Source organism: Ictidomys tridecemlineatus, chromosome 3 (assembly GCF_052094955.1).
Source record: "Ictidomys tridecemlineatus isolate mIctTri1 chromosome 3, mIctTri1.hap1, whole genome shotgun sequence".
NCBI lineage: Eukaryota > Metazoa > Chordata > Mammalia > Rodentia > Sciuridae > Ictidomys > Ictidomys tridecemlineatus.
Window position 1 is genome coordinate 146,377,086 of NC_135479.1, and position 26,117 is coordinate 146,403,202.

Here is a 26,117-nt window from a genome sequence, read left to right on the forward strand (position 1 = left end):
TTTCATTTTGCATTTGACAAATTCAACCCCATTTATGATAAAATGATCAGGGGGAAAATAAAATAAAATCTCAAAAAACTATGAATAAAAGGAAACTTCAATTTCATAAACAGCATCTATGAAAAACCCACATGTAACCTACTTAATGATAAAAGACTGAATGCTCCCCACTCCACCCCCAGAGAACATCTGCTCTAACTTCAACATTGTACCAGAATAACCAAGCAAGGAAAAGAAATGAAGGCATCAAGATTGAAAGAAAGTTATCTCTATTTGCAAATAGCAAGATTTTGTAGGTAGAAAGTCTGAAGAGTCCACTAAAAAAAGCATTCAACCTAACAAATAAATTCAGTATGGTTGCAGGATGATATAGAAAGATTAAAATTAAAAAAATCAATTGTATTTCTATAATTTACAATGAACAATCTGAAAATGAAATTAAGAAAATTATTCCATTAACAACAGCTTCAAAAGTATTGATGCATAGGAATATATTTAACAAAGCAAATCTAAAAGTTATTATACTCCGAAAGCTACAAAATATTTTCAAAAAAATAGAGAACACTTAAATATATGGAAGACATTTCATGTTTACTGAACAGACAACTTAATATTGTTATGATGGCAGAACTTCCCTCTAAATGATCGATCTATTTTGAGTGATATGTAAAAGCAGTCTCCAGCAAAATCCCAGTTGGCTTCTGGTCCTAATTTGATCCTGAAAATTTACGCGGCAATTCATTGGCCCCAAATAACCAAACCAATGTTGAAAAAGGAAACTGAAGTTGGAAATTCACACTTCCAGAATACAAAATTTACTACAAAGAAATAGGAAACAAAACAATTTGGCATTGGCACAAGATAGACATGTAGATCATGGGATAGAATTCAGAGACCAAAAATAAGACCTCACGCTTAAGGTCAAATGATTTTCAACAAGAGCTTCAAAACCATTTAATGAGGGAAAGAAAATCTTTTCAATCAATTGTGCTAGGGAAACTGAATATATACATACAAAAGAATGAAAATGAACACCTTAGCTCACATTACATATCACTCAAAATAGATTGAAGACCTACACGTAAGAGCTAAATCTATAAAATTTTTAGAGGAAACCATAGGCATGAATCCTTGTGACTTTGGTTTAGGCAGTGGTTTCTTAGATATGACACTGAAACCATAATCAACCAAAGAAAAAGTAGATAAGTTGAACAAAATTAAAAACTTTTGTGCTTCAACAGATATCATCACTAAAGTTAAAAAACAACCAAATTATTAAGTGGGAGAATTTGCAAATTATCTATCTGACAATAGGCATGTCTAATATATATAAAGAATGTTTACAAGTCAATAATAAAAGAGATAAATAACCCAATTAGAAATTGGGCAAAGGATCAAAATAGACATTTCACCAAAGATATACAAATGGACAAGAAGCACATGAAAAGATGTTCAACATCTTCTCTAACCACATCACTAACCATCTGGGAAATCTAAGTCAATACCTTAATGAGATGCTATTTCACACTACCAAAGTGGCTCTAACCAAAAAAGGAAACTCATATTGGTGAAGATGTAGAGAAATTGCAACCTGTACACACTATTAGTGGGAATGTAAGATAGTGCAGTTGCTTTGGAAAAGCCTGGAAGCTTTATGAATGGTTAACATAGAGTTACCACGTGACCCAGGAATTCTACTTCTAGGTATATAGCCAAAAGAAATGAAAATGTATGTCCCCACAGAAACCTGCATATGAAGGTTCATAGCACAATTATTTATAAACCTCAAAAGTCAGAAACAACTCAACTGTACATCAACTGATGGGTAAATAATAAAAAGCGGTATAGTCATACAGTAGAATATTATTTGGTAATAAAATAAATGAATTAATTGGTGTGAATATACTTCGTATACAACCAGAAATATGAAAAATTGTACTCTATATGTGTAATAAGAATTGTAATGCATTCCACTATCATATAAAAAAATAAAAAGTAACAAAGGAAAATTTATAAAAGGAAAAACTAAAAATAAAAAATAAATGAACCACTAATGGATGAGCCTTAAAAATTATGCTACATGAAAGAAGCAGACACAAAAACATTCTATGATTTCTTTTATTTTTATTTTTACTCACTTATTTACCTCTTTTGGTACTGGACATTGAACCCAGAAGCATTCTACCGTTAAACTACATCCTCAGCCCTTTTCATTTTTTTATTTTAAGACAGGGTCCGGCTAGTTGCTGATCTGGCCTCGAACTTTGTACCATCTGCCTCAGCTTCTCAAGTCGTTGGGATTATAGGCATGTGCCACCATGCCCAGCATGTGATTCTGTTTACATGAAATGTCCAGAATACAAAATATCATAGACAGAAAGTAGAATAGTGGTTGCCTAGAACTAGTGGTTTAGGAAGAAATGGAGAGTGACTTCTAATGGGAATATGAGGTTTCTCTTCTTTTTCTTTTTTCTTTTTATAGTAGGGATTTAGCTCAGGGGGGTTTACTGAGCCACATCCACTGCCTCTTTTATTTTTTTATTTTGAAAGAGATTCTCATTAAGTTGCTTAGGGCCTTGCTAAATTGCTGAGGCTGGCTTGGAACTTACAATCCTCTTGCCTCAATCTCCTGAACCACTAGCATTACACGTGCCCAGCATATGAGGTTTCTTTATGATGTGATGAAAAATGTTCCAAACTGTACAACTCTGGTTATATTAGGAACCACTGAATGCACACTATGGAATGTTTTTTCTCTCTATATATTGAATACATATCAACATATATTGAACACATTAATATAGTAACAGCCATTGTATAGTTTAAATGGGTAAATTATACGGCATACTAATCATATCTCAACAAACATGTAATAAAAATGTATGACCAAAAGGATCAAATTAAATTAATTAATCAATAAATTATATAAAATTGTATACTTGGTATTCTCATCACACCTCTAGAAATATTCTCTCCTACTCATTCTTTTTTATCTTTAAAAGTGTCAAAAGTAATCAAATAATAAAATTTAAACCAAGATTGGTACCAAAATTAAAATGCAGACGTACCCTGCCCTGATTGCTGAGACAATTGTTTTTGATGGACTGATCAGTTAACAGATCCCCAAACTTTGTGTGGCAATTGACATTTACTATTGGTATTGGTATTTCAGACTGTGATGAGTTAGTAGGTTAAATTTCTAGAGAGCTAGGAGACCTGCCTATGGAGCCACACAAGAAGACATAAATAATTTTGCATTAATAAGCTTTGGTTTCTTAGGGCTATAATGAGACTGGAGTAGATCACGTGATCTCATAGTGAGGACTCAAGATGAATTACGTTTCCCATTCCCAATAAGATTTGCCTATTGCTGATGTATTTTCTATTTAAATTCCCTCTGTAGACAGTGGGCTTTCTAAAAATCACTGTAGAAACTGCCACCTTACATTAGAAATAAGCACTTGATCCTGTCTTGTCGGAGTCTTCTCCCTTTGCCCTTCGTCCCTGCCAAAAGGACCCCAGGATGTGGTGGAAGGGGGCAAAGGGAGGTAGCTGTGAGCTACTTACATTAATAATAACAAACAGATACGATGCACCGAAGTCTAGTAGACCCAAATTCAGAGAAAAGTCCTTATCTTCAGTTTTACAATGCACTTCAGGGTATCTGGAAAAGGATGAGTTTAGGTTAGGATATGCAGCATAGCTCAGCACTCATCTCCAGAGAAAAGAGTGATCCCAGCTGTCTACTGATCATGAGCAAAGTCACCTCTTTGAAGAGAGATGCTTCTAGGAACAAGTTATTTTCATGCCAGGTTATTTGCTTCTGACCATGAGCTCTTTATTGCCTGTAAGGTTTTTGTTTTTGTTTTTAAGTCCTAAATCTGAATAAAGAAGGCACAAATCATCTTTTGTAGATTTCAGGCCCAGGTGAAGTTTCTTGTGCAAATCTTAAGACCTGGTGGAACAGGTCATAAGGTAAACACAGTGAACCTGAGTGGGTAAATTCTAAGTAATGAAGTGCCAATGAAACATCCCACAGAGTAAGAGCCAGAATCAATAATGAAGTTTGTGAACCTCACAGAGATGGGCCATGTTAACTACCCAGTGTGGCCATCACAACTACCATGATCTCAACATATCCCTGCCTAAAAATGGTGAGACTGAGGGCAGGAGGCAAGAATGGAAAAGCAGTAGGAGTCTGTCTATACAGACGTACCTAAGTTCCCCATCTATAGACAAAGATAGCATTTTAAAAACAATTCTTGATAAAATTAAAAAGTCCACAGGGCAATGCTCTTACTCTCCTCTATGAACAGTTCTGTAAGGAGACACACCATAGTCTTCACCAACACTGATGGGGGTGTCGGTACCCAGGGAGATGTTGACATCTGTACGCAAAGTGTTAATAAACCTGAGGGTAGAGAAATTATTTACAAATCAGACAGATACAAACAGGACACCTGATAAAAGAGGGTAGGGACCTTTTCTATTCTCCCTATCACTATTTCCCCAGTGCCTAGAATAATGCCTGGTAACTTAAAGGTTCATGATACATACTTATCCAGACAAATGAATGAAGTCACATGTAAGAAGTAATCAGTAGTCTTAACTTTCTCTAACTTCTTCTTCTTGGGGTATTAACTTATCATCTGTCACATTCTCACCAGATCTCTAGCTGGATGGACGCTGTCATGATCACCCAATTGCAACCTGAGTTTCCTTTCTAATAGAGCTTAGGTATATCCAATTTCTTTTCCTCTTAATGGTGGAATTCGCCAACTGAGACTTTACTAAAAAATAATATAATTATTATAATATAATATATAATAATATATAATAGATAACTAAATATAAACTATTTACATAAAAGTGACATCTTACCCTATCATGAAGGAAGTCCCATTTGACTCATGAAAAACTTAGATCTTAGTGCATAGTAATTTGTTATTGTTTTCTAGTCTCCAGAAACGTTGGACCCTTCCAGAACCAACTTTCCAGTCTTCTCAACCTAAGTCCCTAGATTAATTCCTCGAAATGGGTTTTTGGTACATTTCTGTTTTGATAGCTTTTGCCTTGGTCTCTGCCAGGGGAAAAGAAGGGCAGTTTCCTCAGAGTCTTACAGCTTGATTCCTGGACTATAGATCATCCTGCGCTGATCTAAAAAATACCCACCCTCTTGTAAGACTTAGTTCTCTGGCTTTCTGGCCTCATTCTTGCCTTATTGATTTTGAGCTGTTTGCTTTTCCTGAAGAATATTCAAAAGCAAGTGATTATGATTGTTCCATCCTTCAGTGAAATTCAGATTTTTCATCAAAACTTCTGTACAACACTCTTCTTAACAACAACTACCTCATCTTGGTGGCACATACAAGGCACGTGTATCTCATGTCTAATTCCTACCACAGACAGCAGGTGACCTCTTTGGTGCTCCATCTCTGTATCTATCCCTTGCTTCAGCTTTGTCTAGATTCAAAATCAAATCTTTTGACTTAAAAATGTGGACGACACCACAATGCCACTGTAGATTTACAATAATTTAAACAACAGATTTCCAATTGCCAACTTTGAAGGGAGATTACTTGCTTACTTCTAAATTTGTCTCTCATGGCCACAGAAAGAAAGTACTTAAATTATTTTCTTGAGGTCAAGATAAATGGATAAAATACAGGAGAAAAATATTTGCAGTGGAGCAGAGCAGGCATATGGAGATAGTGTCCTTTTTTAATTCCACATGAGAAAGCAAGCCTAGCTCCCTCTCCCTGCCCTGGAAGATGCTTTCAGACACCAGTGTCCCTGACCTTCTAGGAGAGACAATCCCTGTTCAGAACAAGTCAAATGAGGCCTCTTTATCTGAAGCCCCAACGATCAGAAGAGACCCCCAGATTCAAGAAAATGGTGTGGCCTGGGGTCTGCCTGATATCCAAACCTGATGGCTGTCATCCCATTTGTTGTTTTGTTTTCTATATCCTTTACCTAGAATAGAGGAAAGTAAAAGATCAGTAATAGCTGATAAAGGGAACCGATGATCAGAACATTGAATCAGCAGACAGATCCTTGATATGGATGAGCCAGCCATCCTACTTTGAGATGGCAACTTGGAACATGGGCAATTCCTCAACTTACCATCATGCTGGAGACACTTTTCCCATTCTCATGAATGATCAGACTGTACCAGTTCTTCTCCTCCACAGAATGCTCAGTATGGACAGACAAATTATGATACTTCAGATGGAAGTGGAAATCCTGGCTTTTTGTTTTCAGGTGCAGTTTGGAATAATTTGTTGTTTTCTGTAGAATGAAGTACCTGTTACACTCACCTTCTATGCCGGCTTGAAAATGTTTTCGTATGTTTTACTTTTTGTTTTGGGAATCACTGGGAATTAAACCCAGGGCCTTATATATGCTAGGTAAGCTATCTACCACTGAGCTACAGGTCTGAGCCCGCTAACCCAGCTTGGATACTGCAATTTCATAGCATCTCAGGGTGAATCACCTCATCAGATACTAATAATTTCTTTCTTTGAATTAGTTAGTTCTACGAATGTACCATAAGAAATAGAGGCATTCATAAAGATTCATGAGTAAGGATGTTCATTATAGGATTATATATAATAATAAAAACTTGAAAGTCTATAGGAAAATATTTAAATTAACTATATATATAGGATGGAATATTATATACTCATTAAAATCATGTTGTCATAAATTATCTAAGAACACAGGAAATGTTTATGATACAATTCATGTTAAGAAAAAAAATCAAGGTCAATACAGTACATAAAGCTTCTGATTCATTCAGGTTCATAACTCACCTGAAAGGATTTGATGGACTCTATCAACAGAGAATGATTTCCATTTCCCAGCACTGTCACTTTCACTTCATCATCTGCCAGGTTCAAGATTTGTAGGTAGATTTCTTGAGAACCTGGCTGGAGTGGGGCCATTCCCTTAGAACAAATAACATATATTGGAATCACCAACAAATAACCCTCCCGGAACATGATAACACATAACTTGGTCCTGCTCTGACAACCTAACCTATGTAGTCAAAAGGACATGGTTTTCTCCCTCTGAAGAGCATTTGGCACTTGTAATTTGGAAGGCTGAGGTAGGAGGATTGCAAATTCAAAGCCAGCCTCAGCAAAAGTGAGGCCCTAAGCAACTGAGTGAGACCCTGTCTCTAAGTAAAATACAAAATAGGGCTGGGGATGTGGCTCAGTGCTTAAGTGTACCTGAGTTCAATCCCCGGCACCCCCCCCCCCAAAAAAGAAGAAGAGTGTTTGGTTTAGAGAACCCTAATGGTAACTTGAAGGGGGAAACAGTTCAGTGAAGCAGGCACCAATGCCAGGAAACAAACTATGTGTTTTTCAACTCAGTCGTGACCTTACACTTCACTCCCCATTAGTGGCTATTTGACTGCCAACAATAATCTATTAAGTATTTGGAAAGGCATCACAAAAGCCTGTGTTCCCTAAACAGATGGCTAGATATCTTGGATATTAGTGTTTGGGAATTCCCTGAAAATAAACTCTGAATCATTCATGCAAAAGTTGGACCTCATTTTGCATCCGTATCTATTTACCTATCATGCATACTTACCATGCACTTCCTATAAAACAAATACTGTGCTAGGTCCCAGGGAATCAAGAGTGAACAAGTCAGTACAGTGAACAAGACAGATATGGTCCTGCCCTCCTGGAGCTTAAGATTTGTTGAACTCACATTTATTTTTATTTCTATCGCTGCTGCAACTGCAAATGCCAGGCATGCTAGGATCATGCCAACTGCCATTTTCCTGAGTGATCTGCAGACAAAAGGGAGAGAGAATTGTTCTATCCTTTAGACTTTACAGTAAGAATTCCAAACTCCTCAGCCTATCATTAAAGACCTTTCCTGATTTATTACCAATTACTTTTCAAAGCCTTTCCCAGAACTCTTATTAATACATCTTCTCCCCCTTCTTTTACTAGAGGCACATCAAACTTCTCTTTGTAAATTGTACCACCCTTTCCCACCTCTACCTTGACTTATGAGTTTCCTATTCATTATGTCATAATATCAAAAATAACAGCAATACTACCAGATTTGTTGAACATTTACCATATATCAGGTCCTGTACATGCTTTAACTTATTTTCTTCTTCAGAAGCCTTTTTTTGACCCTGGTGACTGGAAGGACTCTCTCCTTTTCTACACCTTTCTACCATTTTCATCTTCCCTTCCTAGAGCATTTAACATAATTTACCTATGTAATCGTTATTCTCACATGTGCTCTAGCTCCCTTACTAATCAGTAAACCCCTGGATGGGAAAACCTGTGCTTGATTTACATTTGCATAGCACTTGGTCCTGAACTCCCTGATGTCTGTTCAGTGAGTGGTGAGTAAATGATAGGCCATTTGAATGCAGTAAAATAATAATAATAATAAAACAAAATAATAATAATAATAATAATTTAAAAAGGAGACTTGAAACCCTCCTCTGGAAAATATTACTAAGAATAACTTCTACTACAAAGAATAACTTCTAAAATAGGAGAGAAGGAGTAATTGGGAAAAATTCTAACCTCTGCCCAACCCTGTTCCCCGCTTGTTTCATAGGGACAATGGTAAATTTAAAGGAATTAACTATCATCAAAAACTTTGGGCTTCTTTGAAGAAGCAACATGCAAAGACAAAGCAATAAGTTGGTTTAGGAGCCTACCCTCATATACTTTTGACTTTTAATAAAGCCTGGACCCACCCCTTCAATATCACACACTTACATTCCTAGTGAAGGCTTTGACTCTCATTGATTACACCTAACTCCCACTCTTCAATATTAATAGGCACATAATTCAATGAGGAAAAATAGAAGCAAAAACAATAAACCAAACCCAGACATAATTAAGTAGAAACATACAGGTATTGAATCTGTATCAAAGTGAGCAAAGACTGAATCAGTTTGTAGTTAATTCAAGGTATAGTGAGCACTTACGAGAAGTTAATTCCACACTTGGAAATCAGAGGATAAATGACAAGGTCAAACAATGGGATGCAGACAAGAACCAAAAAGGGATTTAGTACCTGCAATGCATGGTAGAAAAGGATTAGCTACAAGTGTTCTCTCATAAGTGTGAGCACATGCTGGTATTCGCATGCTTGCACTCTCATCCACATACACTTAGTACATATGGAACGATTCAACATTTCTCAGCCCTTTGCTCCCAAGGCTATTTTCCTTGTATAGTACCTTCCAAATATCCCAAGGGGCTACTTTCTCTCTGAGAGTGTTTTTCAGCCAATCATATTCAGAGTTCTCCTCTCCCACTGTTACTTTTTAAATTTTTTTTTTTTAAAAAAAAACATTTTTAGTTGTAGATGGACACAATAACTTTATTTTATTTATTTGTTTATTGTTATGTGGTGCTGACGATCGAACCCAGTGCCTCATATGTGCTAGGCAAGCACTCCACCACTAAGTCATAACCCCAGCCCCTACTATGACTTATTTTCATAGCTTAGTTTCATAGCTCAAAGGGAATATGACATAGTCAAGGGAAAGGAAGGAGAGAAGAAAGAAGTAGGTATTGTTGAACAAGAGGCTTAAAAGGGAACTGGGAGTCATCAACAGATTCTGACTCCATTGCCCACACAACAAAGGCTTACACTCTCTTTGGCAATGTTTCCATTATCCACTGCCTTGACAAAAAAGAAATCCAATGATTATACTTTACCTGTGGGGGGACAAGCTCACTCTCCCTGGAATTGGGAGACAGCTACTTTCCTAATATTTAAAGTTTAAAAAGAATTTTATCATCTCTGCAGTTGTTCCTCCTCAGTACATAAGAAGAAATGCATCAGATTACAGCTGTTAATCCTAATACTGCAGGTAGAGGGATAGATGAGGAAAGAAACACATCCACATGCCTACAGGGAAGTCTCTTACCTGCATCTGGTCCGGCTGAAGCACAAAAAATCCCTGAAACATTATAATAAATGGTAGTGAGATGGTGCAGAAGACAAGAAAAGTCCAGATGAATAATCTTGCTAATTAGCAGGCAAAAGCATTTAAAAGAAAATTCATCAGATCTTTGGTTGACGACCACAATCTTGCCTGTTTGGGACTGAGAGTAGACTTGGAATGGCTTCTGGCTACATTTGGTGAAGGCTGATGGGCCTAAGGGAGAATATTCTTTTCTGTGTACATGTTGAGTATACCTGAAATGCTTGGATTAGAAATGTTTTGCACTTTGGAATATTTGCATATATATAATGAAATATCTTGGGGATGAGACCCTAAACATGAAATTCATTCATGTTTTATATTTTTCTCATACACATGGCCAAAGATAATTTTACGCAATACTCATAATAATGGTATGCATGAAATAAAGTTTCACGGTTGGAATTTTCCACTTGTGGCATCATGTCAACACTCAAAAAGTCTAGGATTTTGAAGGAATTTAGATTATGGATTTTGGGGTTAGGGATGCTCAACCTATACTATACGTTTCTTAGACTTTGGAGAAGATAGAATTGGTGTGTTTTTATTAATTTCAGCAACTGCAGTTATCAGTGGTAATAATGAAAAGGAAAAGACACTGTTCTTAGGGTGAGGATTCCCACTGACACAGTGCTTCCAAAGTTGTTCTCCAGAGGGTCAACAAGAGGACCACCACGGTTAATCTTGGACTACTAGAGAAAGGGAGAGGTAAAATTATATTTAGCAGGCTGGCTTCAAACATACTGTTAATACGACTCTGGCATCACCCTACCCTGTCTGTCTTTTTCAAAACTATAATATCATAACCTAGGAAGTAGAAAAGTTGAGAGCATGGATGATACTTTGAGTGAACTGAAGAACAGCATTTGGAAAAAGAGAAAAGAATATTTATAACTTTTCCATTCTTTCTACATCCTTATACAAAATGTTCTACCTCTCACAGGTCCCCTGCTGGGCCATGCCTGAGAGATGGAACCAGCTGTGTAATAACACCAATCAGACCTGTCCCTGCTTATGTTCTAGGATTAGCTAGAAGAAAATCTCCACCCCAGGTCTGTATCACTTCATTTGATATCCCACTATCTAGCTACATCCTGGTATACTTATTTCTCATCCTTATGTTCCTGATTTCTAAAGATAAAGTTCTGGTTTTTATTTCATTGTCTGCTCAGTTCTTAGGCTAAATGCACCTGTATTGATTTTTAGGCAAAAACACAAATAAATTAAATTTTCTTCAATATGGATGATGAAAAAATAAACCTCTCTCAAAAATCTCTTCTACTCACCAAATTCCCATTCATCTTGGTGGCTTGCAGGGTCCATCGTGAGCCCTGGGGCAGACAAATGTTAATAAGTTAAATTTCTATTCTATGGGAGTAAAGTAGTGGAAGAAGGGGTAGCTTTCAAAAGGACTATTCTTACCTGCTGATCCAAAAGAGCCCAGAACATGGGCAATGGAATATAAAGGAACAGTATCCTAGTCAGTGCCTTGACATCCATAATGAGACGCTTCTGCAGGGAGGAAGAAAGAATGGGCAGAATTGCCAGAAGTTCCACTTAGAAAAGAAGTTCCCAAAAGCAGAAAGAGAAAAGAGTCAAATACACAGGAGAAGATGTATTTGGAAGACCCCATAGAGCAAGGAGACTTCTGCAGTGTTCACTTACTGGGTACTTCTCAGAGGCCCAGTCCAGCCAGTGCTGTCGCTTTGGAATATCCCCAGAACGGTTCTTGAAGCGGTTGGAAATAGCAAACTAGTGCAGAGCATAGATATCAGGTGAGAGAAAAAGAGAAACCATTCTCTGCCTTTTCCAATTCTTTTTTCCCCCCTCACACACATACACACATACCTTTTGTGACCTATTCCAACTCTTTGATCTCATTAGACATTGAATTTCAGAATACTCAAGATATAAATATATCTTTTTTCCCATTAACATCATATATAACTATATATCAGAATATTTTTGCCAATTTCAAAAATGATTATGCTATTTTTTTAATTTAATGGTTAAGTAGAGATATGGAGGAAAATCAATTAATCTCAGCTTGTCAAAAACCATGCATGTAGAACAGAGATCACAGAGAAAAATAAAAGGCCATTTTCAAAGGTGTATACACTGAGCATAGCATCTCTTTATTCTTTTGATTGCAAAAGGTAGGTACTTACCCAGATACATTTCATAACTTGAGCCACTATGTTTCCTTCAGGAGGTGGTTTTTTGTACATTTTGCTTCCCATTGCAAACACAACTGCAATTGATACACAAACAATGTTCTTAGCATGTCATTTGGTGTGCTCAGTGCATCAATGCTGAACTGTAGGAGTGATGGGCAAATCTCATAAAGAGATTACACTTCCTGACTTTGATGTTATAAAAATTACAAGCCAAGAAGAGATAAAATGGTCAACTGGTATCTATTGAGACTTTCATGTAGTCACAGAGATGTAAGTCATCTTTGGCTTCTCATTCTTCTTTCTCCATCCTCATATCTGATGTTACCAACTTTCATAGATCACCTTTCTTCAATGTATTGTCCATTGGCCCCATTTAGGTTACCATTGCTCCCACCCTTGTACAGACTTTCCAACTTTTTACCCTTGACTATAAAATGGCCACCAACTTGTTTTTTATCCTCTGATCTCTTCCTTTTTTTTAAAATATGATGCCACATTAAAACCTTCTTTCCAGAATCTTCCTAATAAGCCTGAATTCCTAGCAGGAAAGATTCTCTAAAATTCATTATTAACCTACCATCTTCAAGGTTATTTGTACATGTAAATTATTAAGCATTTTACATACATCAACTGATTTAACCTGACAAAATATACATATTATTTTCTTATACACAAATAAATCAATGATTAAAAAATCAACCAACTTGGGCTACAGAGGTAGCTTAGAGGTAGTGCACTTGCCAAGAATGTGCAAAGCCCTGGGTTTGGTCCCTAGTATCACTAAACCAAACCAAACCAAACCAAACCACACTAAACAAAAAAAGTACCATGTGTAAAGTTATACAACTAGAAATTGTCAGGAATTTTTTTCACCTGAGACCATTCTGATTCAAAAATCCATGCTCTTAACTACATAAAGCATCTCATTCACTAATCATTGCATCACACACTGTACTAGATACTACCAGGAACACAGGTGAAAGGGATGGCTCCTGTCCTCAAAGGACACCTCAGCTTACTATTTTTTTAATGTTTGTATTAGTGCATTAAAGTTATACATAATAGTGGGGTTCATTTTGACATATTCATAAATGCACATAACATAGTTAGCTCCATTTCAGGCTTCAGTAGTTTCTCTTTCCCTCCCCTCCTCCCTCCCCCTAATCACCTTCCTGTACTTGATTGGTCTTCCTTCTATTTATTTATTAATTTTTAATTAGTGCACATAGCTATATACAAAGTTTGAATGCCCTGTGATATATTCATACATGCACATATAATGTGGTCAACTTCATTTCCCTAGTTCTTCCACTTTCTCTTCTCTCCTCCTTTCCCCTGTATCCCCTGTCTCTGTCCTACTGATCTTCCTTCCATTTTTGCAAGGTTACTTTTTTTAAAAAATCCTTTTCTTTCTCTCTAGCTTCCACATATGGGAAAAAACATTCAATCCTTAACTTACTGAGTCTGGCTTATTTCTCTTAGCACAATGTTCTCCAGTTCCATCCATTTACCAACAAAAGACATAATTTTATTCTTCTTTATGTCTGAGTAGAACTCGATTGTAAATATATACTACATTTTCTTTATCCAGTCATCTATTGATGGGCACCTAGGCTAGTTCCATAACTTAGTTATTGTGAATTATGTGCTATAAACACTGGTAAGCATATATCAATATGGCATGCTGATTTTAGTTCTTTTGGATAAATACCAAAGAATGAGATAGCTGAGTCACATGGTTGTTCCATTTTCATTATTTTGAGGAATCTCCATACTGCTTTCCTAAGTGGTTGTACTAATTTGCAGTTCCACCAACAATGCAAGAATGTCCGACACCTCACCCCCACACATCCTCATCAGCAATTAACATTACTTGTATTTTTGCTAATTGCCATTCTAACTGTGGTGAGATAAAATCTTAGTGTATTTTTTATTTGCATATATTTTTAAATTTCCATATATTTGTTGGCCAATTATATTTCTTCTTTTTAGAAAAGTCTATTTAGATCTTTTGCTCATTTATTAAATTATTAGTTTTTTGATTTTTAAAAATTTTTTATATATTCTGGTTATTAATCTCCTATGGAAGAGTAACTGGCAAAGATTTTTTTTTCCTCAACCTACTGCTTCTCACCTTATGTTTCATTACTCTTCTTTAGGTACATCATGCTCTAACCACTATTCATCATTCTTACACAAAATTATATTCTGTACCATTTGTATTCTTTTTTAACATTGTTTAGTTGTCAATAGACCCTTTTTCGCTTGTTTATATGTGGTGCTGAGATTCGAACCCAGTGCCTCACACATGCTAGGCAAGCTCTCTACTACTGAGCTAAAATTCCAGTCCCCATTTCTATTCTTAAGCTCCTCCTGTTTCCCATAACCTACATCTGTATTTCTTATTTCCCTTTTATTTTTCAAATCATTGGCAATAATTTTATGATTATAAAATTTTTATGATTATAAAATAGTAAGTGCCATATTTTTCAAGTTTACTAAGCTTCAATTAAAATCAGTGGAAAGATTTCATCTTGGTTCCTCTCTACGTATTTTGCCCTTTAACAAATTTCCCATCTCCAGCAAGATGCCTCTCTAATACATCTCTGCTAAAGATGGCTTTCTCAGTCACCAGTAGCATTTTCCAATATCCTTACATAACAGAACTCATGAGTCACCTTACTTTTTTTTCCTTTAGTTTTATAATTTCTTCATCCTTAATCAGGTTAACTCTACAACATCCTCTCAGTTTCCCCAAAGCTTCTTCAAACAGCATTCATTATCTATCATGACCTTCTTATTGTTGAAATAAATAGCGTTCAGGGAAAGAATGATAATGCTGAGAATGAAGTGGTCAGATAAAGAGGTACAAAAGAAAGATTTTGCATGGGAAATAAACTGCTTATGAAACTAAGAATGATCTAGGAGAGGCCTTGATCCCTGTCAATGTTGCAACATGACAGTGGAGTGATAAAGGATGGTTTATAATCAATTTGATAATGTCACACTTAAATTTTAACGTCATTTATCTGAAGGAGTCAGAAATGTGTCTCTATACTATCTCCTCCCTCTAGGAGATGATGTTGCTTACTGCACTAAGAAAACTGAAGTCTTCAATGGAAATTCCATTTTCTGTCACCACATCCATTAATTCCTGTGTCCACATGCATCTTTTCCTTCCTCCATTTAGGTGAAGGTGATGTTCCTCCTCTGTCTAAAGCTCATTCTTCCATGTGGCTATCGTACCAACGATACTGTCCTTCTTTTTTCATCTTCTACCTGTTTCTATACTGGATTTTTCCTAATAATATTTGGGCTCAATATCTCATCTCTTGAATTCCTATCACATTCCAGCACAAATTCTTGCCATTTTCACTTTTTAAACCTTATTCACTTCTAAATTACTCCAATCAGTCTGATATCACCATATCAATGACATCCTATACGGATATTTTCACTTTTAGCTTCTCGCCCAATAACAACTGTCACTCTGAACAAGTCCCTTCTTGAAATTCTCTTTGTATTCAGTACAGCACGATTACCGCTGTGGCCATCCCTTCTAAATTTCATTTGTAGAATTTTCCTCTTTGCCTGTCCTTTATACGCTTGTGTGCCTTGAGGTTTGGTCCAAGGACTTCCTTTTATCTTATTTTAATTATCTCTTCTTTATCTGGGCTCAAGATTTAATTGCTATCCATGTACTCCTGACTCCAGGTCTATATCTATAGCTCAAACAATTCCTCAGAGCCCTAAATCAGTTATTTCCAAATAACTGTTTGTTGATTATCATTGTTTCAAGAACACCTAAAAGGCAGCATATCTCAAACAAAATTCATCAACATTGCCTGTTCTCCCACACTACCTCATCTGACAACCTCACTATCTACCCAATTGTTTGAGCCAGAACTCTGCATCCAACATTGACTTGTCTTCTCCCTTATTTAACATCTTTAATCATACCTAGGCTTGTTAATTCCACCAGGGCCTCCTTAGTGAGTTGCATAAGGCACTTGCCTTGAGCACAAAATTTAAGGGAGTGCCAAAAGTGCCATAATCAAGATAAATATTATCCTTGCCTCACCTTAAACCCAACCTTTCTCCATATTACAGAGACACCATTGCAAAATAAAAATCTAACAATCATTCTTCTGTTAAAAACTTTTTTCTTTGTTGATTCCCATTTGCTTAAAGTAACCTTCATTGTCTGGTTTCTGCCAATTTCTTCTTTTTATCTTTCTCATTTATGCTCCAGGTAATCTGAATTCCTTTGAGACCTTCCAACATACCATACTATCATTCACCTTGTCCTACAAGTACCATGTTCTCTTTCTGAATCACTTACATTCCATTTTTTGGTTAATTGCTGCTCGTCCCTGAGGTCTTCCCTTAGAACCAATTTCTTGAGGCAAACATTTTACAACTTTCAATCTTAATCAACCATCCCTTCTATGAACTCTCTCTCTCTCTTTCCTTCTTCGGTTGTGACACTGACCATACTATACCGTCAATTCCTGTTTCCTTATTTGTCTTCCACTCCCTCCTAGACAATTTAACTTCCTGCAGAGAGTGAACTGTATAGTTGTCTAATTCACCAATGTGGCCCCAATACCTAACACAAAACCTGTCACGTAATAGATATCAATAGCACTCAGAAAACTAAAGCAGCCAACTAATAATGACATCCCTTATGTAACATTTCAATTTATAAAACATTTCACTGGCAGCATCTCTTCTGAGCTTCACAATTACTGGATATGTAAATTTCCTTATTGTGCAAAGACCTAGAGAAGGAGTTATAGTACTAATCAGTGGAAAATCAAAAAATACTTGAGAAAATATTTGGCATTGAAGGGAGAAGGAAGCAGAGAGTGTATGCTCATAGCTCTCCTGGAATACATTTCCTTGGAATTGAGAACTCTGAGAATCACTACCAGCCCTGATTCAATCCCAGTAGAAAATGAGCAGACTGAACATGGAGTCTCTGGACTCCTTGTCCTCTCTGGAGCCCTTGATGTGTTTGGACTGGCTATCTTCCGAGGGGGCGTCACCCTGAGTCTCAGAGTGAGAACAGGTTTCCAGGTCAATGATTAGAAACAATCATGCCCAAGTTTCCCTGTGGCCTGCCTAAACTAAGTAACCCACATATACTCCTCCTCTTCCAGGGTTCTTTAAGGTAAAGAGGATGCCTCTTGATCTAAGTTGTGTTACTTTCCAACCACTTATTCTCCTTGTTCCAAGGACAAATTCCTTGGGAACACTGAAGAACAGGGCAAATATAGTTAAACCTAGAAACTGCTTTAAAAGGCCCACAGAACTTTTGCCTTCTATTTAGCAAATAAATAAGTAACAACTGATATAAATTAGTTTGTGAGAGGATTAATTATCTCATTCCTTCTTTATGGCCTTGATTACACATTAGAATCACTTGAGATACTCTCAAACTTATAGATTCCCAGACCCCTGGTAGGTCCTACATGTGGTCCAGAGACTGGCTTTTTTTATGGGTTCTTATTTTTTTTTTTTTTAAGAGAGAGTGAGAGAGAGAAAGAGAGAATTTTAACATTTATTTATTTTCTCTTAGTTCTCGGCGGACACAACATCTTTGTTGGTATGTGGTGCTGCTGAGGATCGAACCCGGGCCGCACGCATGCTAGGCGAGCGCGCTACCGCTTGAGCCACATCCCCAGCCCCTTTATGGGTTCTTAAAAACTTCCTATCAGTTATGGAACAGTGGGCACCTCTTTTTTTTTTTAAAGGGTTCTGACTTCATTCGTAATTTATCTCCAAAGTCAAGGGAAAACTTCTATAACACTTACCTGGAACATTAGCATGAAGAGTGAATGAAGTAGTTTGTGTAAAGTGCCTACAAGACGCTCTTCCAATTGAAGGCATCAGTGACTCTGAGTTTCTTTCCTTTGCTGGCTGTACTTACCCAGTGCAATTACCATGAGCAGTCCTGGAACTCCAAAAGCCAATGCGTAGCAGTCATCTCCAAAACACTGCACATCTCCTGAAGAAAATGGGGGGAAAAATTAAAAAGTAACTCTGGATCTTGACTCTTCAATATTTTATTCTATTTTATTCTTGATGTAGACATCACCATCCCTTTTCCTCCCATCACCCCTTTTTTGGTTTGTTTGTTTTTTGTTTTTTGGCCAGATAAATTCGAACTAAAAGAAATAATCACGGATTTCCAAGCCATTATAAAAGGAGAAGATGGACTTCAGGAAGCTATGAACAGCTTTTTGGCTGGCCAGAGTAAAGCCTTATACAGCTTCCCCAACACCCCGCCCCCCCCACTTTTAAGAGAGGATCCTAACCTCTCAGCATGGGTGTGATAAATGTAGAAATCAAGCTCCCTGCATTGATGGAGAGGTAGAAGACTGAGAAGTATCTTGTCCGTTCCTCTGCCTAAAACAAACAGGATAAATCATCAGTGTAAAGTGCCTCTAGCTCCATCTCCATCACATGTTCAGAATTAGGTGGAGGTACATACAGACAGACAGATTCAGATACTACCTCCATGGTATCTGAATATCATATTAGATACTTAGTAACCCCAGACACACATTTACTTATCTTTTAAACTCCAGTATGATCAGCTTTAACATTTTTATACCCCTTTACCTTAGCAAAAAAATGCTCATTCCTCCCTCAATACCTGTACATATCTACTTTAACATTAATTTCTTTACATTAAAAGTCTTTGTTTCCATTGGCTTTGTGTTCCTTTAGGACAGAAATTGTACCTTATTCATTCTTATAATCCCTAGTTCCTAGAACAGCATTTGACAGATATTAGAGACTTAATAAATGTTTATTGACCATATTAGTTAAGTAAATAATAGATTTTGTGGACTGTGTGATAGGAATGGAACCAAAACACAAGGCAGTTCAGTAAACTGTTGACCAAGCAGGATGGAAGATTAGCCAGTGACTACAAAAAAGACATCAGTGGGCTTAGAAGTGGCCGGGAAAAGTTTGGAATTGGTTTTGTCCTCTTAAATAAAATATATTTGTGAACCAGCTACTTAATAAAACACCTTTCAAGGAAAGTTGCTGATGAATGATTCATTATACATTGCTGTGCTTCTTTCTGGCACCTCACATCTTTTCCTGACACAGTAGCACAATCAGTCAGTCCTTCCTCATGTTTAATTTATAATGTGCTTTGCTTCTTTTTCTGGTTCCCATTTAAACCTATTCCACTAATCTAATTTGTATAGCTCCATGTACATAGAATCCCACTTGCCAAACTCGGTTATTTTCCCAAGGTCAGCAAGTAATGAGGATCTATGGACTCTTGCACAGATAAAAAGTATAAAATAATCTAAATGGTATGAATGGTAAGAGAAACACGGGAAGAGAGGAGACACAGAAAAAAAGCAGAAAGAGACAGTAGGCACTATGTCAGAGAGAGGCTGGGGAAGGAAGGAGAGTGGGAGAGAGACAGAGGGAGACGGCGAGGAGGGAAGAGAGAGAGAAAGAGAAACATGATAAATAGCTACAAAATAAGGAATAGATACACGAACACACACATACAAAAAAAGGAAATTAAGAGCAAAAGCTAGGAAGACAGAAATGTTGGCTAAGAATAGACTCTTCTCTTACATCATTGCTCCCTCATATGGGCTCATTTACCTTGGTCATATTGCTGTTTTTCTCCACTGACCATGGAAAGCATTTAGGGAAAAAGGGAACAATCAGCCAGGCAAATTCCTCTATGGAAAGTTATTCTAGTTCATTCCATTTAGTCTTTCTTTTTTTCCCCCTCACACAAAAATCTCAAAAAACTAGACATGCTTACATCATCACCACACCACTCAATAGCTCCCATTCTCAAAGGGCTTACCTTGCTTCTTAAATACCTCAAGAGACATCAACTCACTACCTCCAACTCCTACTGCTTAAAGTTTTTCCTTCCATCAAGCAAACAGCTCACTTCCTTTAGCTTTCACTGGTCTTAGGTTTATACACCAACATCCTTTCAACATCTATAAACATCTAAAAACTATTGTATGATACTTTCCTATATTGTTATCCAAGGTAACTCTCCTCATTTTCCTCATATGTATTTTACTCCATCTCCCCCTGACCCTCAGTTACTTTTCTTTGGATGTGTTTCAGTTTTTCTATTGGTGACCAGTATCCAGTATTGGACACAATTCTTCAGACAGGATGTAATCAGTGGACTACTTCAATCTTAGCGAATCCAGGTATCCCCTTTTAATACTGGCTCTACAGTCTTGAAAATACAGGGGGAAGAAAAAAACAGGACTCTTACATGTTCTTCTTCAAACTGGTCTCCACCGAAAGCTGCCACACAGGGTTTGATACCTCCTGTCCCCAAAGCTATTAGACTCAGACCAACCAATGATAGGATTCTGAAATGAAAAGTTTAGGATGCTAATAATTTTAATATTGAACACAACTGCAAAGATGGAATAGTGTGCTAAAGACAGGGAGAAATGTACACAAGGGCAAAGACCCTCTTCACATTTCTACCCAGTGGGTGAGCACTTTCCATTTGCCTTTACTCCAAGAAATATTCATGGGCACTTAACTGTCTTTATGACACTTGAGCATACTTTGTGCTAGTATGCATGGGAAGATTTTTGTTCTGGGTAGTTCTATTTACCCTTTGCATACATCAGATGGAAGCGGATACTGAAGTTAACACACTGGTTCTCAGTCTTGTTTTAGTCAAAGAGACACTTCAATAGAAAGGTTTTTATGGATCCTAATACCACATACCTTTACTAAGCACAAAATAAAAATGTTAAAATTCATCATAATAAATAGGAACAGTGTCAATTATTTTTTATAAGAAACCACTAATGAGGTATCTAATATTTATTAACTTTTAAACAAAATCCCTAACTTAAAGAGAAAAACATGTATAGGCACATTATAGTAAGAATAAACATGACCTGAGTCTTAAGCAAGTATAATCCTCTCTACTGACTGAGCCCAAAGCATCAAAATCTACCAAATGCCTCTGACTCCATAAATATCAATACCTTAAGTAAAGAGGGACAGAGCAATGGGAACAATATATAAATAGAAATATCTCAAACCTTGAATTTGAGTTCTACTATATATTATAAAGAAATACAATTTTTTAAAAAAATCTCTGGTGAGATACAGATGCTTGGATGAATGAGTAGGTGAGAGAAAACAACGGGTGTGAAAGTTGTAATTGTTTTCAAGCATATAAAAGGATTTTATGAAGAGAATAATAACTGGGCATTCTACATTCTCAAGTGCTTAATTAATAAAAGCAAAAGAGTTCTGACAACATAGCAAAGACTGCTATGATTGCTCATAAAACTCTTTTCTTAACCAATTTGGTAATAAAAATGTAGAGTGGGAAATAAAGGGATATCTCTGGTAAGAAAATAGAAAATCATCTGTAATGAATTCCTGAGACGTATACCTGTCTAACAGAAGAAAATTAGTTCAGATGATTCTACTCACGTGTGTACCACGTTTCCCCCCAGTATTGGTATCGCACCCAAGGACTTGAGCACATGGCCAAGCACATACACCAGGGAGAGATAGATGATTGTCCTGTGGAGAAAGTTAAATGAGTCAGTCAATCCTACATTACCCAGAGACTTGGGCAATACAGACTCAGGGGTTCATGCTGTTCTCAGTAAACAGAGGAGGAGGACTGGAGGAGGAGAGAATTAACCAAGAAACACAAGTAGAAATGACGAGGAGTGGAGTAAATAGACTAGGAAAAGGGACTGCAATTCTTCCCTTCACGTTCCCATCTCATATTCACTCCTCTACACCCATTCCACGCATACATAGATCCCCCACCCCAGCCCACGTTGGTACAGATGTAACAAGAGTAGGGTGGTGTTGCAGCAAGAATGATGACGTTTCAAATTAGAAAAACAAGTAGAACCGGATACCTTGACCAGAGGTGTTTTTCCCAAGGAATGTCTTTTGCTCTAGAAAGACAACTCCGAGTTAACAGGAGTGGCTAAAATAAAGGACTTTCTCTAAACCAACACTGGGATATGGAGAGAGGCTAAGGGCTTCTAGGTTCAGTCTAGGTAGTTTGGATACTTGGTTTAACTGTAGCCTCCGCCACAGTTTCCTCATAGACAATTGCCAAAGGTAAGAAAGGACCAGAGAGGGAGACCATCCACTGATAAAAATTATACTGTTTGGCAGAAGCTTCCTGTGTGTTGTTTTCCCAAGGAATTCAAATGGCAAACAGAAAGAAGAGCAAGGAATTCTAGTGAGAACACATACAGAGATATACACATTGAAATATGCCACTTTACCACCTATCCTCCTTATGTGTCCTACCATACCAGTATTTTCTAGATTCATAAGTAAAATGTTAAAATTATAATGAAGCTTAGGAGTTATATACTATATATCTATGATGATTTTAAAAGTGTTTTATGCTAGGGCTGGGGATGTGGCTCAAGCAGTAATGCGCTTGCCTGGCATGCACGGGGTGCTGGGTTCGATCCTCAGCACCACATAAAAAATAAAATAAAGATGTATGTCCACCGAAAACTGAAAAATAAATATTAAAAAAATTCTCTCTCTCTCAAAAAAAGTGTTTATGCTAATATGAAATGTAAAAAAATGGAATGAAAGTATCAGAAAGACATTAGAGATGACAGAGACCTTAGGATGTGGATTCTTAATTCTCAATACCTAATTTTCCTAGACTGGTTTTCTAGGAAAGAGACTTTAAAGGGTATTTCATGGTAGGCAGGAAATAATAATTTGGATGGTTAATCTAGAGCCCATGCATATCAGGGAAGAGGACAGGCTTTCCCAAAAGGTCTTGTGTGATCTTCTTGAGAAAAGTTATCTGTTGGAATAAAAAGAATTTAGAGAGAGAGAAATTGAATGAAATGAAATAAAGTCCACCTATTAAGAACCCCAAAGAAATGATCTATGCTAGATCATCAGAGAGAAGCAAATAAACCAAGGGCGTCTGAGCTGGAGTGATGGAGTCTGAGAGGAAGATCAAATCTTTATCCAATTGTTGGATTGAATAGAAGAAAGAAGCGTAAATGGTTTAGCAGGAAAACAGGCAACCTTTTCAATGAAATACCAATAGGTATGAAGGCATAAGAAAGGAAACTAACATCATGAAACATTACCAGAAGGAGAAAGAAGTCAAAAAAGACTTGAAAATTCTGCATTTGAAATAGGATCATCTACTGGATGCAGAACCATTTTAGGTAGAACTGACCAATTCCCCAACTGTACAAATCAGAACACTGAAATCCAAAGAAGTCAAATGAACTTCCTTAAGTACTATTTTCATCAGTAAGAAACTTCTGCTTTCTTACTCATAGGTCAGCATTCCTTAAGTTTTATCACAAACAAGTTGGTGTGGAAAAAGAAAAAAAGGAAGAAGTTACAAATGTTATTTCACCATAAAGATATCAAACGACAGAACCATTTTTAATTAGGTCTTAGAAACTGAGGAGTATTTGCAGAGGAAGAGACCTTGCATGAAGTCAAGGCCAGACAAAAGGAAAAGGTGCAGACATCCAGGAGCATAAAAAAACACATTGAAGAGAGTAGATCTAGAGATTTACAAGGTCAAGAACCCAGTCTAATAGGCATGGGTCATATGATATAAAAACTAAAAACTATTACTGTGAATATTTTTCTCTCTTAAAAGCAACTGGACACTAAAATACCATCCTCTAACATGTAGTTACCCTCTCAGTCAATGTTTATAGAAATCACGATGAGACCATATGTTTAATAATTTTTGTTTTCCACTATATTGTTATTGGCTAGTTTTCCTCTGTGTGGCCTTAAAGGAATCCTCACTTCTTCCCACACAGAAGATAAATGGATTTCCTTATACAGGAGTCAGGGATTCTGGTGTCCATTTTCTCTTAACCAGTTTGGATTCTGGAATATTGAACAGAAAAAGGGTTTTAGCAATTGCTGACCACATTCAGGAAATTGTCCCTTGAACTGTCCATTGAACAATATTTCTAATGTTGTTGAAGGTTTTTCATCCTCAAGGTAAGACCTGAAATAGGATCATCCTGAAAAAAGTAAACTAAAGTGAAGGAAGGAGTGAAGGAGGAAGAGAGGGAGAGAAAGAGAGAGAAGGGGAGGTGAGGAATAATTTACAGTTTAAAAAGCATAAATTTGCCTTATGTTCCTCCAGCTAGTGAAGAAAGCAAGACTTTGGATTCAAATTAAAGAAGGTGAAGGAGGCTAGCACGGTGGCACACACCTGTAATCCCGACGGCTCTAGAGGTTGAGGCAGGAGGATTGAAACTTCAAAGCGAGCTTCCGCAAACGTGAGGCCCTAAACAACTCAGTGAAACTCTTGTCTCTAAATAAAGTACAAAATAGGGCTGAGGATGTGGCTCAGTGGTCATATGCCCCTGAGTTCAATCCCTGGTACCCTCAAAAAAGGTGAAGGAGAATCTTTCTTTTCTTGACTTTACAACTTAAAAAAAAAACAGACATAAAATATAGTGGGAAGATAATACTAAAGGCTTATTTCTTTGGATTGTTGTCATTATTCTATTTGTATATGTGGTCTCTCTCTCTCTCTCTCTCTCTCTCTCTCACACACACACACACACACACGCACACACACGCGCACACACACACGCACACACACACACACATGTACACACACACACACACACACAATTCCTGTTTCCTCTCATTCTCTTTCTGAAAGAAATATCAAGTTACTACCAAAAGAGTTTTTATTTTTTGTTTTTGTTTTTGGTACTGGGGATTGAACTCAGGGGCACTCAACCACTGACCCACATCCCCAGTCCTATTTTGTATTTTACTTTACAGACAGGGTCTCACTGAGTTGCTTGGCACCTCGCAGTTGCTGAAGTTGGCTTTGAACTCTCGATCCTCCTGCCTCAGCCTTCCAAGCCACTGGGATTACAGGCATGTGCCACTGCACCCAGCCAAAAGAGTTTTGTTATTAGAAAAAAACAAAACAAACCCCAAAATACCCACAATAAAATAAAAGACGTGTTCATGCCTGTCCACATCTACACTTAGTCTTGTGCCTATTTGAGGATCTGAGAGTACATAAGTGTATTAATTCAAACATTCATTGTGGGATAGCTCTGACCCAGGCACTGTTCTAGGTGCTATGGATGAAAAAAATAAATAATAAATGACTCCGTGCTTCAAGTTTTTGGGAGAAGACTAAGACGTATATCCAAACAATTATAATAAAATAGTTTGATAAATGTTAATGATGGTTAAAAAAAAAAGAGATCAGAGAAGACTAGATTACTTCTGGCTAGTAGTAAAAAAAGAGGAGACAGAGAACACTCCATAGTGTAGGTAGTATTCAAGGTGAACCTGAAAGGTTTGTATATGGAAGAGTGCGGAGGAAGGGAATTCCATGAAGTGATACCTCTTTTCCATGTTTACTTGCATCATTTTCTACTTCACAGAATCCCTTTATTTAACCTTCATGGTCAAACATGATTAAACTTAATTTTTCCACCTAACTTATTAGGTTTTCAACAGAATGCACTTTGAGAAATGCTAATTTAGATAAATCTATGAATGATGAATCCACAGAAAATAAATGAGCAATGGATATCCAAGATCCATTTCTCACTTAGAAGGACAATGTTATAAAGGACAACTATCACATTATACCATGTATGTCTCTTAGTGCTAGTTTCATGGACTTAAAAGATACTGAAGTTGGCTGGAGTTGTTGTAGCTCAGTGGTAGAGCGCTCGCCTAGCACGTGTGAAGCACTGGGTTCGAACCTCAGTACAATATAAATTTAAATAAAATAAAGGTATTGTGTCCCTACAACATATGTATATATATATATATATATATATATATATATATATATATATAACTTTAAAAAAAGGCTACTTAACTAAATGGACCATTATTCTAACTCATGGAAACAGCTTCTGGAAGAGCGCCTGCCCTCACACGCGTGT

At 37.0% G+C, this 26,117-nt stretch overlaps 1 protein-coding gene across 2 annotated transcripts in view; it reads right to left on the reverse strand.

Moving 5' to 3' along the window:
* Nucleotides 1-26,117, reverse strand: part of Slc15a2 (solute carrier family 15 member 2) — a 35,491-nt gene that overhangs the window by 5,964 nt on the left and 3,410 nt on the right. For both annotated transcript variants that reach the window (XM_040270281.2, XM_005327655.5), the window contains exons 4-19: nucleotides 21,637-21,729; nucleotides 20,444-20,543; nucleotides 18,480-18,570; nucleotides 18,092-18,169; nucleotides 12,151-12,233; nucleotides 11,648-11,734; nucleotides 11,405-11,494; nucleotides 11,269-11,313; nucleotides 9,926-9,958; nucleotides 8,975-9,063; nucleotides 7,723-7,804; nucleotides 6,813-6,947; nucleotides 6,124-6,288; nucleotides 5,927-5,973; nucleotides 4,301-4,411; nucleotides 3,568-3,664 (exon numbers count right to left, since the gene is read on the reverse strand). In XM_040270281.2, coding sequence (XP_040126215.2) covers nucleotides 3,568-3,664; nucleotides 4,301-4,411; nucleotides 5,927-5,973; nucleotides 6,124-6,288; nucleotides 6,813-6,947; nucleotides 7,723-7,804; nucleotides 8,975-9,063; nucleotides 9,926-9,958; nucleotides 11,269-11,313; nucleotides 11,405-11,494; nucleotides 11,648-11,734; nucleotides 12,151-12,233; nucleotides 18,092-18,169; nucleotides 18,480-18,570; nucleotides 20,444-20,543; nucleotides 21,637-21,729 — 1,426 coding nt within the window. The remainder of the gene's footprint in view (nucleotides 1-3,567; nucleotides 3,665-4,300; nucleotides 4,412-5,926; nucleotides 5,974-6,123; nucleotides 6,289-6,812; nucleotides 6,948-7,722; nucleotides 7,805-8,974; nucleotides 9,064-9,925; nucleotides 9,959-11,268; nucleotides 11,314-11,404; nucleotides 11,495-11,647; nucleotides 11,735-12,150; nucleotides 12,234-18,091; nucleotides 18,170-18,479; nucleotides 18,571-20,443; nucleotides 20,544-21,636; nucleotides 21,730-26,117) is intronic.